Source organism: Salmo salar, chromosome ssa07 (genome assembly GCF_905237065.1).
Source record: "Salmo salar chromosome ssa07, Ssal_v3.1, whole genome shotgun sequence".
NCBI classification, from domain to species: Eukaryota; Metazoa; Chordata; class Actinopteri; order Salmoniformes; family Salmonidae; genus Salmo; species Salmo salar.
Window position 1 is genome coordinate 32,369,265 of NC_059448.1, and position 16,467 is coordinate 32,385,731.

A 16,467-nucleotide genomic window follows, 5' to 3' on the forward strand; every position below is an offset into this window, starting at 1 on the left:
ATGCCTGTGTAAACCATGGTAACATCCAACCTTTCATACGCAGACAAAGATCCCACTAATTTGCCATGCCTACTTCCATTTACCCGGGGTAAAAAACATGCCAAAATTAAAGCCACCTGAAGACTTAGTCATGATTGTTGCATTTTCAGACCCTGTAACGAAAATATAGTACATTGGTCTCTGCTTTTTGCAGGTAAATTCATGAACACTTCCATCATTTAACACCTTAATTTGTAATGTAAACAGCTCCTATGGTTTAACACCCCCACAAATGTGCCAGTTACCCACTAATATAAAATAAAGAAAGTGGTAAATAAGGGGCTGTTTTAAAGGGACTCATAAACATTGCATTATTATTTTTTACAGGTAATATAGCATATCTTCTGTCTGAAATTAGTGAGAGAGAGAGGTATAGGGAGCAAGAGAGAGAGAGCGCGACAGAGAGCAGGAGAGCGAGCGAGAGAACACGTGTGCACAAGAGAGACCGAGGGAGAATAAAGAGACAGAAACACCCCACGCCGACCTCAAAGACTGAGGAAAAAGGGAGATTGAGAGGAAAAATGGTGAGGGGATAGATGGAGGAAGAAAATAACAACAAAAGAAGAGTCCTGCTAATTTTCTCTTCTATAGAAACAGTTAACTCAACCTTTACCTCGAAGAGGCTATTCTCATTGACGAACATTTAAGGAGAGGCAGCGTGACGAGATGACAATTTACATAATACGTATATAAACGTTTCAATTTACATGACATCCTTGCCTTACCTTTAATTGTGGCTGGCAATGTGACATTCTTGCTCTGCAGCTCCAAATTTACCGTATCACAGTAGCCCCTGACTAGCCAGTAAGCTTGCAAACTATTCAACAATGTGAGCATCTTTCCCTCTAAAACATATTAGCTAGCAACAATCTTGAATAATGCAACCAAACCATATTACACTCTTGAATAATGCAACAATTCACATGTGCAGACAATTAAATTGTTTATTTTATCGTTCGTAGATGCATTAGCTAGCTCAATGTAGCTTGCAAGACAATAAGACAGCTTACGTAAGCATATCAAACATTAACGTTTTCCCCCTCTCATAGGAAGATAAAAGTACAGTTTTAGCGTATTAAAGTTATAACAAACCTAGCTTAATTTGATCAAAATCCTGAAAGTCATTATATGAGTGACTTAATGTCACTCATATAATGTCTCTCAAATCGATACCTCACGAGAATATCTCAAAATTCTCCTTAATTCTTGTCAATGAGAATAGACCCTAAGATAAGAAAGAGATTGGTAGAGGGATAGAAGAAGAATAGAGGGTGGAGGAGTTTTTCAATAACAAGAAAAGAGGAAGGGAGGGAGGGAGGAGAGATGGAGAGAAGTCAGAGGAAAGGTGACTTACTGGGACGATATTGACTGGAGGAGTAAAAAGAAGAAAGGAGAGAGGGAAGAGAGGGTGAGAGATTAAACAATAGTTGGGAGAAGTGAAGAATTCATGAACGTGTAATTTGCCCTTCCTGTACTTCTGGTCATGGTTATTGTAGAGACATATGTAAAACTTAGATTATTATTGGATGTAGCAATTATAGCCATGTCATCTAGATATAATAGCAGATTAATTAATTAATTTTAAAAATAATGAATTTTAATAATAGCATATTCCACTCATAGCTTCACAGTTCTATCCTCATAAGTCCTTTTAGACTGACTTCGTCCCAAACGGCACTCTATTCCTTATAAAGTGCACTAGTTTCAAAAGTAATGCACTATATAGGGATTAGTGTGCCATTTGGTACTCAGAGCCTTCATTTCCCTATGGGACCTGGTCAAAAGTAGTACACTAACTAGGGAATAAGGGGCCATTTGGGATGCAGCCTTCATTTCTCCTTCCCTGGGGCATTCTAACCCTGTCATTAAACAGTGTCAACGATAGCCCTTGGGCTAGGGCTGGCCTTGTGTCCTACTAGAGAACACACACACAGTAAACACAGATAGGGCTCACACGCGCAAACACACGCACACACCCCTAACTGCACAGTATTAACACGCCATTCCATAAATGCCTTTAGAGGTAAAAACACAGCGAAGAAGGAGAGAGAGAAAGACAGAGACAGAGAGAGACAGAGAGACAGAGAGAGACAGAGAGAGACAGAGAGAGACAGACAGACAGACAGACAGACAGACAGACAGACAGACAGACAGACAGACAGACAGACAGACAGACAGACAGACAGACAGACAGACAGACAGACAGACAGACAGACAGGGTAGAGGAAGAGATTGAGATATGGAGCGCTACAAAAATGTGTGGTGAAAAAAAGAGTGAAAAAGGCAAAGAAAGTGAGAACAAGGAGGGAGAGAGAAAGAAGGGCGTCAGGGAGACAGAGATAAAGGGGGAGAGAGGGGGAGAAAGAGACAGAGATATTGATAGAGGGAGAGGGGGATGAGGGAAGTGTTTATTTAATTTGGGGCCTGAAATTTGATTCGATCCATGCCCTCATTCACATGACTAACTGGCTAAGGCTCAGTCCGAAATGGTCCCCTTTATAGTGCACTACTTTACTACATGGTTCTGGTGAAACTTAGTGCACTATATAGGGAATATGGTGCAATTTGGGATACAGCCCAACTGTCTGTACTAATGAGGTGAGGAGAGAAGGACAACAACATCAGGAATTGACAGAGTGAGTGTGTGTGTGGACATGTTTAACTATACTTGTGGGGACCAGAAGTCCTCACAAGAATAGCAAACAAACAAAAATTTGACCAACTGGGAACATTTTGTTAGTCCCCACAAGGTCAAATGCTATTTATAGGGGGTTTAGGGTTAAGGTTAAAATTAGTGTTAGAATTAGGTTTAGGGTTAGGAGCTAGGGTTATGGTTAGGTGCTAGGGTTAGGGGCTAGGTTTAGGGTTAGGGTTAAGGTTAGTGTTAGGGAAAATAGGATTTTGAATGGGACTGAATTTTGTGTCCCCGCAAGGTTAGTTGTACACGACTGTGTCTGTGTGTAAAAGAGAGAGCGAGCGAGAGGACTCATGTTAGACAGAGAGAGTTAAAGAGAGGGAGACAAAAAAAAGCGAGAGAAGGAAGAACTCACCATACTAGACAGAGAGAGATAGAAAAAGAGAGGACCCACTAGGATTGGGCGGTAAACAGATTTTCATACCATCATACCGTTTCTGTACCAAACCGGGGTATATGGTATTAGCGAATGTGCACACAAGGGGCGCTTTACAAGGGGCGTGTACCATGTCATACCCATGGTACACGGTCTGATATACCATGGCTTTCAGCCAATCAGCATTCAGGGCTCAAACTACCCAGTTGATAATTTTGAATTTACATCTTAGATTTCTTATAGTTATAATAAGCAGTGGCCTAGCACCCCCCCCCCATACGGTCGGTGGTGATCTGACGGTAACTGAGTAATCGTGTAACTATCGGTTATGGATGAAGACCGTCATGAAAATAAAACAACCATCAAAGCCGTTTTAAAAATGCCTACATTTATTTAAGGATTAAAAATAAATAAACAAACTTTATTGTCATGTAGATAAACTTTACATAACCGCGGGAGTTTTTTTTATTTCACCTTTATTTAACTAGACAAGTCAGTTAAGAAAAAATTCTTATTTACAATGACGGCCAACCAAGGAAAAAGCCCTCTTGCAGGGATGGGGGATAAAAAAAAGGTAGGACAAAACACACATCGTTACAAGAGACACCACAACACTACATAAAGAGAGACCTAAGACAACACAGCATGGCAGCAACACATGACAACAACATGGTAGCAACACAACATGGTAGTAGCACAAACATGGTACAAAAACATTGTTGGGTACAGACAACAGCACAAAAGGCAAATAGGAAGAGTTAACAATACATCACATGAAGCAGCCACAAGTGTCAGTAAGAGTGTCCATGATTGAGTCTGAATGTAGAGATGGAGATATAACTGTCCAGTTTGAGTGTTTTTTGCAGCTCGTTCCAGTCGCTAGCTGCAGCGACCTGAAAAGATGCGTGGACTTTCTGTTATACAATGTTCTGGCTCTGAGGCCTATAATGCGCTAGTGTTGTGTCAAATGGACAATGCGCCAATCCTCTCCAACCTGGCATTGTGTAATTTGATATGGAATCTTTTCTTAATTTATAGACTAATCAATGCTGATCAAGCCCAGTCCTGGCCAATATGCTGCCCTAGGTGAGTCAAAAAAAATTGCTGACCTCCTATCCCCGCGAAGTATAATGGTAGCCTACGCTATAGTCTACAGTGTCGGCCGCAATGCACAATTTACCAATTTACCATTAATACCTATCACTTTGTTACATGTCTGTTAATAGATATATTAATTAAAGAAATTTACCGTTCTCATTCTCAGAGTGTAAACATAGTTTTGGTTTATTTCATACCATAATTTACGCACTGCATGTGAGCAATAAGCGTGTCTGATTTCTCTGTTCTGTTAATGTTGATGGAGCACGGGGGGCTGGGCACGCATAGAAGTAGGCCTACCTAGCTGACTTCTCGCAAATGTAAAATGTAGGAAAGTGCCCAGCTGGGCTTCTCAGTAATTTTTTCTTCACCTCAAACAGTTAGTCAACGATGTCAATTTTTTATTATAATAGTTCATCACAGTATTGTAAAAAAAAATTCAACACTCTCCCCCTCTATAATCAGCATTGCTGATAAATAGGCTATGGACATTGCGTGTATTTGTTTCTATTTGAATGATTGTCAACTTAATCTTCATACTATAGCATAGCTGTCTCCTTTATACATTCCTTGTCTATTCATTATCTTATAGCCTACTGATGATGATTTAATCCTGTAAAAGGCCTGTTTTCAGTAGTTTAGGCTACATTATTTATCTCATTATGGCATCCTCTCTTTGAAGAAGAAATGTCAATGCCACCATAGCTGCAGGAAGTATGAAAATAAATAAATACATATTAATAAAAAATACATTAAAAAAGTTGAAAACTGTTTGTCCCACTAAAGTAGTGCACTATTTTTACTAGTCCTGTATTAGCAGACCTAAATCGCCATCTGTAGTGCTGGTAAATTTTTTGAGTCTGTAGAACATCTTCCTGCGGCTATGAATGCCACTGCCATAAAATGACAAAAGCAGCAGGATTTGTGACGTTATGCGAATATTTCGGAAAAGTGGGAGACAACCCATCAGACTTTTTTTTTATGGTTTTGTGCGTCGAAATAGGATCTGTATTAAAAACAATTATATACAGAAAAGCCAACAGACAAGGACAAGGTAGACATAGGCCTATATCTTTATTTTGACTCCATTAATGTTCTGTCAATACGAAAAAGCAACAGATCCTCTCCAAGCTGACATGTCTTAATTTGTTGATTTAAGTAATAACCTGAACAATCATAATGAAATGTCATGATAATAACGAAGTGGAATGGCTTGTTTCAATTGGGGAGTGGCGGGGGCCTGGGCACGCATAGAAGTAGGCCTACTTAGCCTTCTATGCGTGCCAGGTACCCCCACCCCGCCACCTCCCAATTGACCTGGCCAATTACCATAACCTCAAATTCCAAGACGGTCACTGCCCTAACGGTCGGTATTTTGAAATACCCTGGTATACAGTATAAAGGGTATATCGCCTAAGCCTAGGACCCACCATGTTAGGGAAGGTGGGAGATTGTTTTGTTTAAGTTAAAGAAGGGAGGATGTGGAAGAGTTAGAACATAGCCATGGGGACCAGGGCAAAAAAGTATGGAAAACGTATGCACTCACTTCTGTAAGTCACTCTGGATAAGAGTGTCTGCTATAAATGACTAAAATGTAAAATGTAGAGAGTGAGTAATTACCGTGTAAGAAAGAGAAAATAATAGACTTACCATGTTGGCCCCACCAGTCCAGTAAAGGAAGAATCCATCTGGGTCTACCTTCAGAGTAATCAGCGTGGGGTGGCTGCTGTTGGGCTCCTACACACACACACACACACACACACACACACACACACACACACACACACACACACACACACACACACACACACACACACACACACACACACACACACACACACACACACACACACACACACACACACACACAGGTTAATACACCGAGATATACACACTGTGCACAACATGTGACCAACGTGACCAACCGAGGTTCGAACCTGGGTTTCCTGCATGCCACAAGACTTTGTTAGCCTGCTGAGCTAAAACATAAGCATTAGCTGGGGAGCTAACACAAGTCTTCAGGTCTCAGACACAAGTCTCATACCTTCAGTCTTATGTCCAATGCTGGCTATGAGAGGGGTAAAGAGAGAAAAAAACCCCATAAAAATGGCATATTGTCAGACATTTTCTATTGTTTGTTGCATTGAACACTCCAGGGTGAAGTTTCCCCTAGGTACAGATCTAGGATCAGTTTCCCTCCCCCAATCCTAACCTTAACCATTAGTGGGGAAATGCAAGACTGACCCAACATCAGCCAGCATCTAGGGGCAACTTCACCCTAAACCACATTAGGGTTGGGAGGTATCTAGGATTTCATACATTCATACCATTCCTGTACCATACCAGGGTATACGGTTATATTTATAAACGCTGCATACATTTTAAACTATTACTGAAAAAACTGCATGCACAAAAATGTTGTGCTTTGTAAATTTGGCGCATGTTTCTCATTATATACTGAACAAAAACATAAATGCAACATGTAAAGTGTTGATCCAATGTTTCATTACCTGAAGTAAGAGATCCCAGAAATGTTCCATACGCCGATAAAGCTTATTTCTCTCAAATTTTGTGAACAAATTTGTTTACATCCCTGTTAGTGAGTATCTCTCTTTTGGCAAGATAATCCATCGACTTGACAGGTGTGGCATATCAAGAAGCTGATTAAAGAGCATGATCATTACACAGGTGCACCTTGTGCTGTGGACAATTAAAGGCCACTTTTATGCAGTTTTTGTGCAGTTTTGTCACATAACACAGTGCCACAGATGTCTCAAGTTTTGAGGAAGCATGCAATTGGCATGCTGACTGCAGGAATGTCCATCAGAACTTTGCCAGACAATTTAATGTTCATTTCTCTACCATAAACCGCCTCCAACGTCGTTTTAGAGAATTTGGCAGTACGTCCAACCGGCCTCACAAGCGCAGACCATGTGTAACCACGCCAGCCCAGGACATCCATATCCGGCGTCTTCACCTGCAAGATCGTCTGAGACCAGCCACCCAGATAGCTGATGACACTGAGGAGTATTTCTGTATGTAATAAAGCCCTTTGGTGGGGGAAAAACTAAATTCTGATTGGCTGGGCCTTGCTCCCCAATGGGTGCCCTGGCTCCCAAGTGGATGGGCCTGTGCCCTCTCAGGTCAACCCATGGCTGCGCCGCCTGCCCAAGTCAAGTGAAATCCATAGATTTGAGCCTAATGAATTGATTTCGATTGACTGATTTCCTTATATGAACTGTAACTCAGTAAAATCGTTGAAATTGTTGCATTTTGCGTTTATATTTTTGTTCAGTTTAAATCAGTCATGTCGTAAAACTGTGTGTGCGTGAACAAGCGTTATAACTCTTCATGAATAACACTCAACTTTTTTGGTGACAAAAAACGCCCTTATTTGCTGTATAGGGTAGATTAGCGTTAATATTGCAGATAGATTGTGGATTCCATCAATGTAATTGTCTGCATAATTTCCAATCCCCCATGTATATTTTGTTTGTAAATATATATTATTTTAAATAGATTTTCCTTCTTTATTATTTTCCCCTAACCCTAACACCCCTTCCCTAATTGGAGTAAACTAATGAAATATATTTTCCTTCTTTATTATTTTCCCCTAACCCTAACACCCTTCCCCTAAGTGGAGTAAACTAATAGACAATAATATTTAGGCTTTCACTTCCAGCTTATACATACTACATACATTTCACGGACAGTATATTTTACTGTAGTTATCTTTTGTTTGTTTTTAGTTCCAGCCTTCAGCTACCCTCAACCCCTTTCATCTATCTCTGAAGACAATCAAGTTTGATTTCTAGCTGCCACATATTTTTCCACTGTGCTGTGATGTTTCATAAAAGTTCTGAACCTTTCTATTCTCATACTTTCTAAAGATTGTCAATTAAAGATAAACACCTTTGCTGAGTATTATTACTATATTGATCGATTGACTAGGACTTTTTTTTTTGCGACCAAAAACAAGTTACATATGGGGACTACCAAAACAAGTGATCTCATGATTCTGTCTCTTAACAGCAAAATCTGCACAGCTGGGATGGTTGTATCCACATTATATAACATTCTATTGGTTGCAAGAATTCTTTATAATAATTCAAATTGAAAAACTCTACGTTTTGAATCCGGGGTCATTTTGTGTATCAGTTCATAAACCATGTGTCATGGAATCGTTACAAAAATCTCCTCCCAACTATTTTGCAACCTGTATGGTGCAGCTGTCAAATTTGTGGTCCTTAAATTAAACTGGTATACTTTATTATTGATCACAATTTTCTTTAGCCAATTTTGGTCTTTACTACAGGGTCGACACTACCTTCTCCCTTTCCACTTGCCTCCTCCATTTTTTCAGTATTGCTTCAATCAGTTGGTTGTAATTTTGGAAAGAGCAGATATCTCCATATATTTTTGTTAACTGCATGTGTGACATAAATAACTCCACCAGTCCTATTTATGATATAATTTACAAAGACTATTTGCTGTATATTTTAGAAGTATTGGAATTAGGCCAAGACAGTAGCTCAGTAGGCTATCTAAAGGAAATAGCAATTGCAAACTTTATGTTTTCTGAAATGTGCTTTATCTAACCGTTTCTGAATGACAAAAACAATTGCAAATTGTTATGGACCTGTAAACTGATCATTTTAATTCAATAATGTTTTGCATTTACTTTTTCCCGAACCTAAATATGCTGCACTGCCTACAAATTCTACTCGGGGAAAATAATCAAAACTAAAGTTTTAGTTTTCATTCAACTACTTACAGTTGTAGCCTACACACTTCAATGCAAAATATCAGCTGTCGGTTCACCTGTATGTTATAAACCGGCTCCCTTTTGGATGCATAGAGCAAAAACTTGAAAGGTGCGGAATTTATTCTGCAATGATCATGGGAATTAAATCAATAACAGAAAATAGATGCCCATTTCTAATTATTTTAGGATGCAAAGATAAAATACATATGTTCTCTTCTCACTAACGGCAAATCATCACATCTTGTTATTATATTTAGCTACCTGTTATTTTTTTTGTTATGAATAAGAGTGTCATCCTATATTCCTAATTTGCACAAGGCTACTAGGCAGTGGTGTAAAGTACTTAAGTAAAAATAAAGTACTATCTGTTCTTTACTATTTATAGTTTTGACTACTTTTACTTCACTACATTCCTTAAGAAAATATAGCACTTTTTACTCCATACATTTTCCTTGGCACCCAAAAATACTCGTTACTTTTTGAATGCTTAGCAGGACAGGAAAATAGTCAAAATCACTCACTTATCAACCGAACATCCCTGGTCATCCCTACTGCCTCTGATCTGGCGGACTCACTAAACACACATGCTTTGTTTGTAAATTATGTCTGAATGTTGGAGTGTGCCCATGGCTTTCCGTAAAATAAAAAAACAAGAAAATGGTGCCATCTGGTTTGCTTAACATAAGGAATTTGAAATTAGTTATACTTTCACTTTTGATACTTAAGTATATTTTAAACCAAATAATTTTCAACTTTTTCTCAAGTAGAATTTTAGTGGGTGACTTTTACATGTGTCATTTTCTATTAAGGTATCTTGAAGTATGATAGTTGGGTACTTTTTCCACCACTGCTACTACGCTACTTTTGCCTTCTTGCAATGCAATACTTCAACCACTAGAAACTGTGCGTACGCATGGTCTAAAGTTTGCAGGAGGATAAGTATATTCTCACGTCACGAATTCCCCCGAGCTTTAGGGCGCCACAAACCCACGGTATTGAAAATCATACTGTCTGTATTTCAAAATACCCCGGTTTACCCAGTATACCGCCCAAGCCTACACCATATTGGACGATGCAAGGTGTGTTCTATGTGATCTATTTCCATTATTTCTATGATGGAACCACCCTACCTCCAGTTTAGGCTCTGTGGTAAGCTACAGGAGGGAGGACAGGGGGGGAGAGTAGAGGAGAATAGTGGAGAGGAAAGGAGAGGAGGAATGAGGGTGGCCACAACATACAGTGAGGGAAAAAAGTATTTGACCCCCTGCTGATTTTGTACGTTTGCCCACTGACAAAGAAATGATCAGTCTATAATTTTAATGGTAGGTTTATTTGAACAGTGGGAGACAGAATAACAACAACAAAAATCCAGAAAAACGCATGTCAAAAATGTTATAAATTGATTTGCATTTTAATGAGGGAAATAAGTATTTATCAGGTTCTTCTTCATGCTAATATGGCTAAAATCACATCTATGCTAATATGGCTAAAGTTCGCTCGCTAGCTGAACAACAACTGTAACGATGTATTTTTAGATGCATTTATGCTTTCAATAAACTTTAGAGACTAAATACAGTTTACATGTGGTCAACAATCTAAGCCAGCCCCGTTTGTTTTGCCCAATAGTTGCGCATGCGTCGGTTTTGTTGCCAAACAACCAAACCCAACTACTGTCTTAACGGCATAATTTATCCTTCTTTAAAAAAAAAATATAATCTGTTTATTATTTTCCAATACGAAAAAACAGAGATAAACAATAACATTCACTGTAGCGTTGAAGAAATCACAGAATTAGAGAACAAAACACTGAAGCCCCAGGTGCATTTGTTATCATTTTAGTTGAGGAAATGAGCATCTAGCATCGTGGTAAAATAAAATCGTAGCACATATGTTACTCTATTGCGTGTGCGAAGATGTCAGAGGGAAAAAAACAGTGTTCCTTGTTTGTAACATCTTTGTGCTTATAATATCGCAAGTGAACATGGCAGTTTCACCGCTATGGATTCCATATTTTACTCACATATACAAAAAAAGCTAAGAAAAGGTGGTGTACCACTAGGTGGTACATATTATAAGAAGACAGTGCACAGTCATTACAAGCAATGTAATTATAACAAAAATAAATATTGATTGAAGTACAGCACAGCGTAGCAACAGATCATTATCACAATTGTGAAGGGGGACTAGTCCTTACTGAACCATTTATCAAGTATCAGCTGCCATATTTTGTTACATTTTGGACTTCTATTGAAGGTATTGTATCAAAACTTTTCTATATGCATTACATTATTTAAATACTGTAAAAACATCTCAAAAGGTATGTGCAGTTTCCAATTTCCAAATTTGCAATATGAGCCGTTTGGCTAACAGAGTACAGAGAGAGACAGCCTTCCCATCCAGGTTATTTCCATCAACTGCAAAAAAAGACAGATCAGTGGATGTGGGGCTATATCTCGATCAAAAGCTTTTGATAAGTAATCAAATATGAGCTCCCAGTAATTTATCATTCTTAAATCAGAGTTACCTATAGGCACAGATCTAGGATCAGCTAAACCATATCATAAACAAAATTTTCATGATTAAGGGCAAACATAAAACTGACCTTAGGTCTAGCGCTAACTACTCTGCTATACATTTAAGGAATACTCTACTGTGGAAAAACAACATAAAAGAAAAAGCAGTAATCTCAGCCATCTCTTTTTCTCTATCGCTCTGTCTCATCCGTACCCATTTACCGTAAATGGATGTTTTACTTTCCACTATCTTACAAACACACAAACACACACACAATTTGCATGTAGAACAGCCTGTTGTGTTTTGCCTAAACGCTTCGTTGGTGATCATCTGTCTAACCACAATTGCCCCCTCCAAGCAGGGCACTGTGAACAGAATTGTCTCGTTGAGTTCCTTCAGAAAGTATTCACACCCATTGACTTTTTCCACATTTTGTTGTGGGATTAAAATGTATTTAATCGTCAGTTTTTGTCAACGTTCTACACAAAATTCTCTCTAATGTCAAAATGGAAGACAAATTCAAACATTTGTCAAAAAAGATTATGAAAAATAAAACACTAATATATCTTGATTACATAAGTATTCAACCACCTGAGTCAATAAATGTTAGAATCACCTTTGGCAGCGATTACAGCTGTGAGTCATTCTGGGTAAGTCTCTAAGAGCTTTGCACACCTGGATTGTACAATATTTGCACATTATTCTTTAAAGAAATTATTTAAGCTCTGTCAAGTTGGTTGTTGATCATTTCTTTTTTAGCTGATTTAAGTAAAAACTGTAACTAGGCCACTCCGGAACATTCAAATTTTGTCTTGGTAAGCAACTCCAGTGTATGTATATTTGGCCATGTGTTTTAGGTTATTGTCCTGCTGAAAGGTGAATTTGGCTCCAAGTGTCTGTTGGAAAGCAGACTGAACCAGGTTTTCCTCTAGGATTTTGACTGTGCTTAACTCTATTCCATTAATTTGTATCTCCCCCCAAAAACTCCCTTGTCCTTGCCGATGACAAGCTTACTCATAACATGATGCATCCACCACCATGCTTGAAAATATGAAAAGCGGTACTCAGTGATGTGTGTTGGATTTGCCCCAACATAGCGCTTTGTATTGAGGACAAAAAGTTCATTTATTTTCTACATTTCTTGCAGTATTACTTTAGTGCCTTGTTGCAAACAGAATGCATTTTTGGAAATATTTTATTATGTACAGGCTTCCTTCTTTTCACTTTGTTAATTAGGTAAGTACTTTATAATAACTACAATGCTGTAGATCCATCCTCAGTTTTCTCCTATCAATGTTTTAAAGTCAACATTGGCCACATGATGAAATCCCTGGGCGGTGTTCCTTCCTCTCCGCCAATTGTGTTAGGAAGGACTAGGAGGTCGACCAATTGTGATTTTTCAACGCCGATACCGATACTGATTATTGGAGGACCAAAAAAAAGCCGATGCCGATTAATCGGGCAATTTCTTTACAATTATTTATGACAATTACAACAATACTGAATTAACACTTTTATTTTAAGTTAATATAATACATCAATAAAATCAATTTAGCCTCAAATAAATAATGAAACATGTTCAATTTGGTTTAAAAAAATGCAAAAACAAAGTGTTGGAGAAGAAAGTAAAAGTGCAATATGTGCCATGTAAAAAAGCTAACGTTTAAGTTCCTTGCTCAGAACATGAGAACATATGAAAGCTGGTGGTTCCTTTTAACATGAGTCTTCAATGTTCCCAGGTAAGAAGTTTTAGGTTGTAATTATTATAGGAATTATAGGACTATTTCGCTCTATACCATTTGTATTTCATATACCTTTGTCTATTTGGATGTTCTTATTGGCACTTTAGTATTGCCAGTAACAGTATAGCTTCTGTCCCTCTCTTCGCCCCACCTGGGCTCGAACCAGGAACACATCGACAATAGTCACCCTCGAAGCACTGTTACCCATCGCTCCACAAAAGCCGTGGCAACTACTTCAAGGTCTCAGATGGAGTGACGTCACCGATTGAAACGCTATTAGCGCGCACACCGCTAACTAGCTAGCTATTTCACATCGGTTACACCAGCCTAATCTCGGGAGTTGATAGTGCCGTTTGAATGAAAGTGCCGTTTGAATGAATGCTTACGAGCCTGCTGCTGCCTACCACCGCTCAGTCAGACTGCTCTATCAAATATCAAATCATTTACTTAATTATAACATAATAACACACATAAATACGAGCCTTAGGTCATTAATATGGTCAAATCCAGAAACTATCATTTCGAAAACAAAACGTTTATTCTTTCAGTGAAATACGGAACCGTTCCGTATTTCATCTAATGGGTGGCATCCATAAGTCTAAATATTCCTGTTACATTGCACAACCTTCAATTTTATGTCATAATTACGTAAAATTCTGGCAAATTAGTTCACAACGAGCCAGGTGGCCCAAACTGTTGTATATAGCCTGACTCTGCGTGCAATGAACCCAAGAGAAGTGACACAATTTCCCTAGTTAATATTGCCTGCTAACATGAATTTCTTTTAACTAAATATGCAGGTTTAAAAAAATATACTTCTGTGTATTGATTTTAAGAAAGGCATTGATGTTTATGGTTAGGTACATTCGTGCAACGATTGTGCTTTTTTCGCAAATGCGCTTTTGTTAAATCATCCCCCGTTTGGCGTAGTTGGCTGTCTATGTTAGGAAGAAATAGTCTTCACACAGTTCGCAACAAGCCAGGCGGCCCAAACTGCTGCATATACCCTGACTCTGTTGCACAGAACGCAAGAGAAGTGACACAATTTCCCTAGTTAAAAGAAATTCATGTTAGCAGGCAATATTAACTAAATATGCAGGTTTAAAAATATATACTTGTGTATTGATTTTAAGAAAGGCGTTGATGTTTATGGTTAGGTACATTCGTTTGGCGAAGTAGGCTATGATTCAATGATAAATTAACAGGCACCGCATTGATTATATGCAACGCAGGACAAGCTAGATAAACTAGTAATATCATCAACCATGTGTAGTTAGCTAGTGATTATGTTAAGATTGATTGTTTTTTATAAGATACGTTTAATGCTAGCTAGCACCTTACCTTTGCTCCTTGCTGCACGCGCATAACAGGTAGTCAGCCTGCCACGCAGTCTCCTCGTGGAGTGCAATGTAATCGGCCACGATCGGTGTCCAAAAATGGCGATTACCGATTGTTATGAAAACTTGAAATCGGCCCTAATTAAATCGGCCATTCCGATTAATCGGTCGACCTCTAGGAAGGACGCCTGTATCTTTGTAGTGACTTGGTGTATTGATACACCATCCAAAGTGTAATTGATAAATTCACCATGTTGAAACACAGAGTGCATGCAATTTATGTGAGTTTAGCACATTTTTACACATTAACTTATTTAGGCTTGCCATAGCAAAGGGGCTGAATACTAATTGACACAAGACATTTCAGCTTTTTATTTTTAATTCATTTGTAAAAATGTCAAAAAACATAGTTCCACTGACATTATGGGGTATTGTGTGTAGGCCAGTGACACAAATTCTCAATTTAATACATTTAAAATTAGTCTATATCAACAAAATGTGGAGAAAGTCAAGGGGTGTGAATACTTTCTGAAGGCACTGTAAATGGTAATAACAGAGCAATGTTTTTGAAACAGCTGAAATGTATAAACATTCTCCTGAATTCCCTTATATTTGAGATTGTTTTATTGAGGTTTTACCTGAAATTGCAGTAACAGCCTGTTACATTCTGAAATTGTAACAGTAACTGTCATCTGGCGGCTGCACTGAGCCACGGAAAAAACTATGGAAGCCCATTCCCGCCGAAAATAAAATACATATACAGTGGGGGAAAAAAGTATTTGATCCCCTGCTGATTTTGTACGTTTGCCCACTTACAAAGAAATGATCAGTCTATAATTTTAATAGGTTTATTTGAACAGTGAGAGACAGAATAACAAGAAAAAAATCCAGAAAAACAAATGTCAAAAATGTTATAAAATTATTTGCATTTTAATGAGGGAAATAAGTATTTGACCCCTCTGCAAAACATGACTTAGTACTTGGTGGCAAAACCCTTGTTGGCAATCACAGAGGTCAGACGTTTCTTGTAGTTGGCCACCAGGTTTGCACACATCTCAGGAGGGATTTTGTCCCACTCCTCTTTGCAGATCTTCTCCAAGTCATTAAGGTTGAGGCTGACGTTTGGCAACTCGAACCTTCAGCTCCCTCCACAGATTTTCTATGGGATTAAGGTCTGGAGACTGGCTAGGCCACTCCAGGACCTTAATGAGCTTCTTCTTGAGCCACTCCTTTGTTGCCTTGGCCGTGTGTTTTGGGTAATTGTCATGCTGGAATACCCATCCACAACCCATTTTCAATGCCCTGGCTGAGGGAAGGAGGTTCTCACCCAAGATTTGACGGTACATGGCCCCGTCCATCGTCCCTTTCATGCGGTGAAGTTGTCCTGTCCCCTTAGCAGAAAAACACCCCCCAAAGCAATAAACCTCCATGTTTGACGGTGGAGATGGTGTTCTTGGGGTCATAGGCAGCATTCCTCCTCCTCCAAACACGGCGAGTTGAGTTGATGCCAAAGAGCTCCATTTTGGTCTCATCTGACCACAACACTTTCACCAGTTGTCCTCTGAGTCATTCAGATGTTCATTGGCAAACTTCAGATGGGCATGTATATGTATTCTTGAGCAGGGGGACCTTGCGGGCGCTGCAGGATTTCAGTCCTTCACGGCGTAGTGTGTTACCAATTGTTTTCTTGGTGACTATGGTCCCAGCTGCCTTGAGATCATTGACAAGATCCTCCCGTGTAGTTCTGGGCTGATTCCTCACCGTTCTCATGATCATTGCAACTCCACGAGGTGAGATCTTGCATGGAGCCCCATGCCAAGGGATATTGACAGTTCTTTTGTGTTTCTTCCATTTGCGAATAATCGCACCAAATGTTGTCACCTTCTCACCAAGCTGCTTGG

The 16,467-nt window shown here is 39.0% G+C and overlaps 1 protein-coding gene across 1 annotated transcript in view; it reads right to left on the reverse strand.

Moving 5' to 3' along the window:
- Positions 1 to 16,467, reverse strand: part of LOC100196045 (phospholipase C, beta 3 (phosphatidylinositol-specific)) — a 47,401-nt gene that overhangs the window by 16,841 nt on the left and 14,093 nt on the right. Inside the window, 1 exon segment of the mRNA NM_001141074.1 lies at positions 5,859 to 5,945. Coding sequence (NP_001134546.1) covers positions 5,859 to 5,945 — 87 coding nt within the window.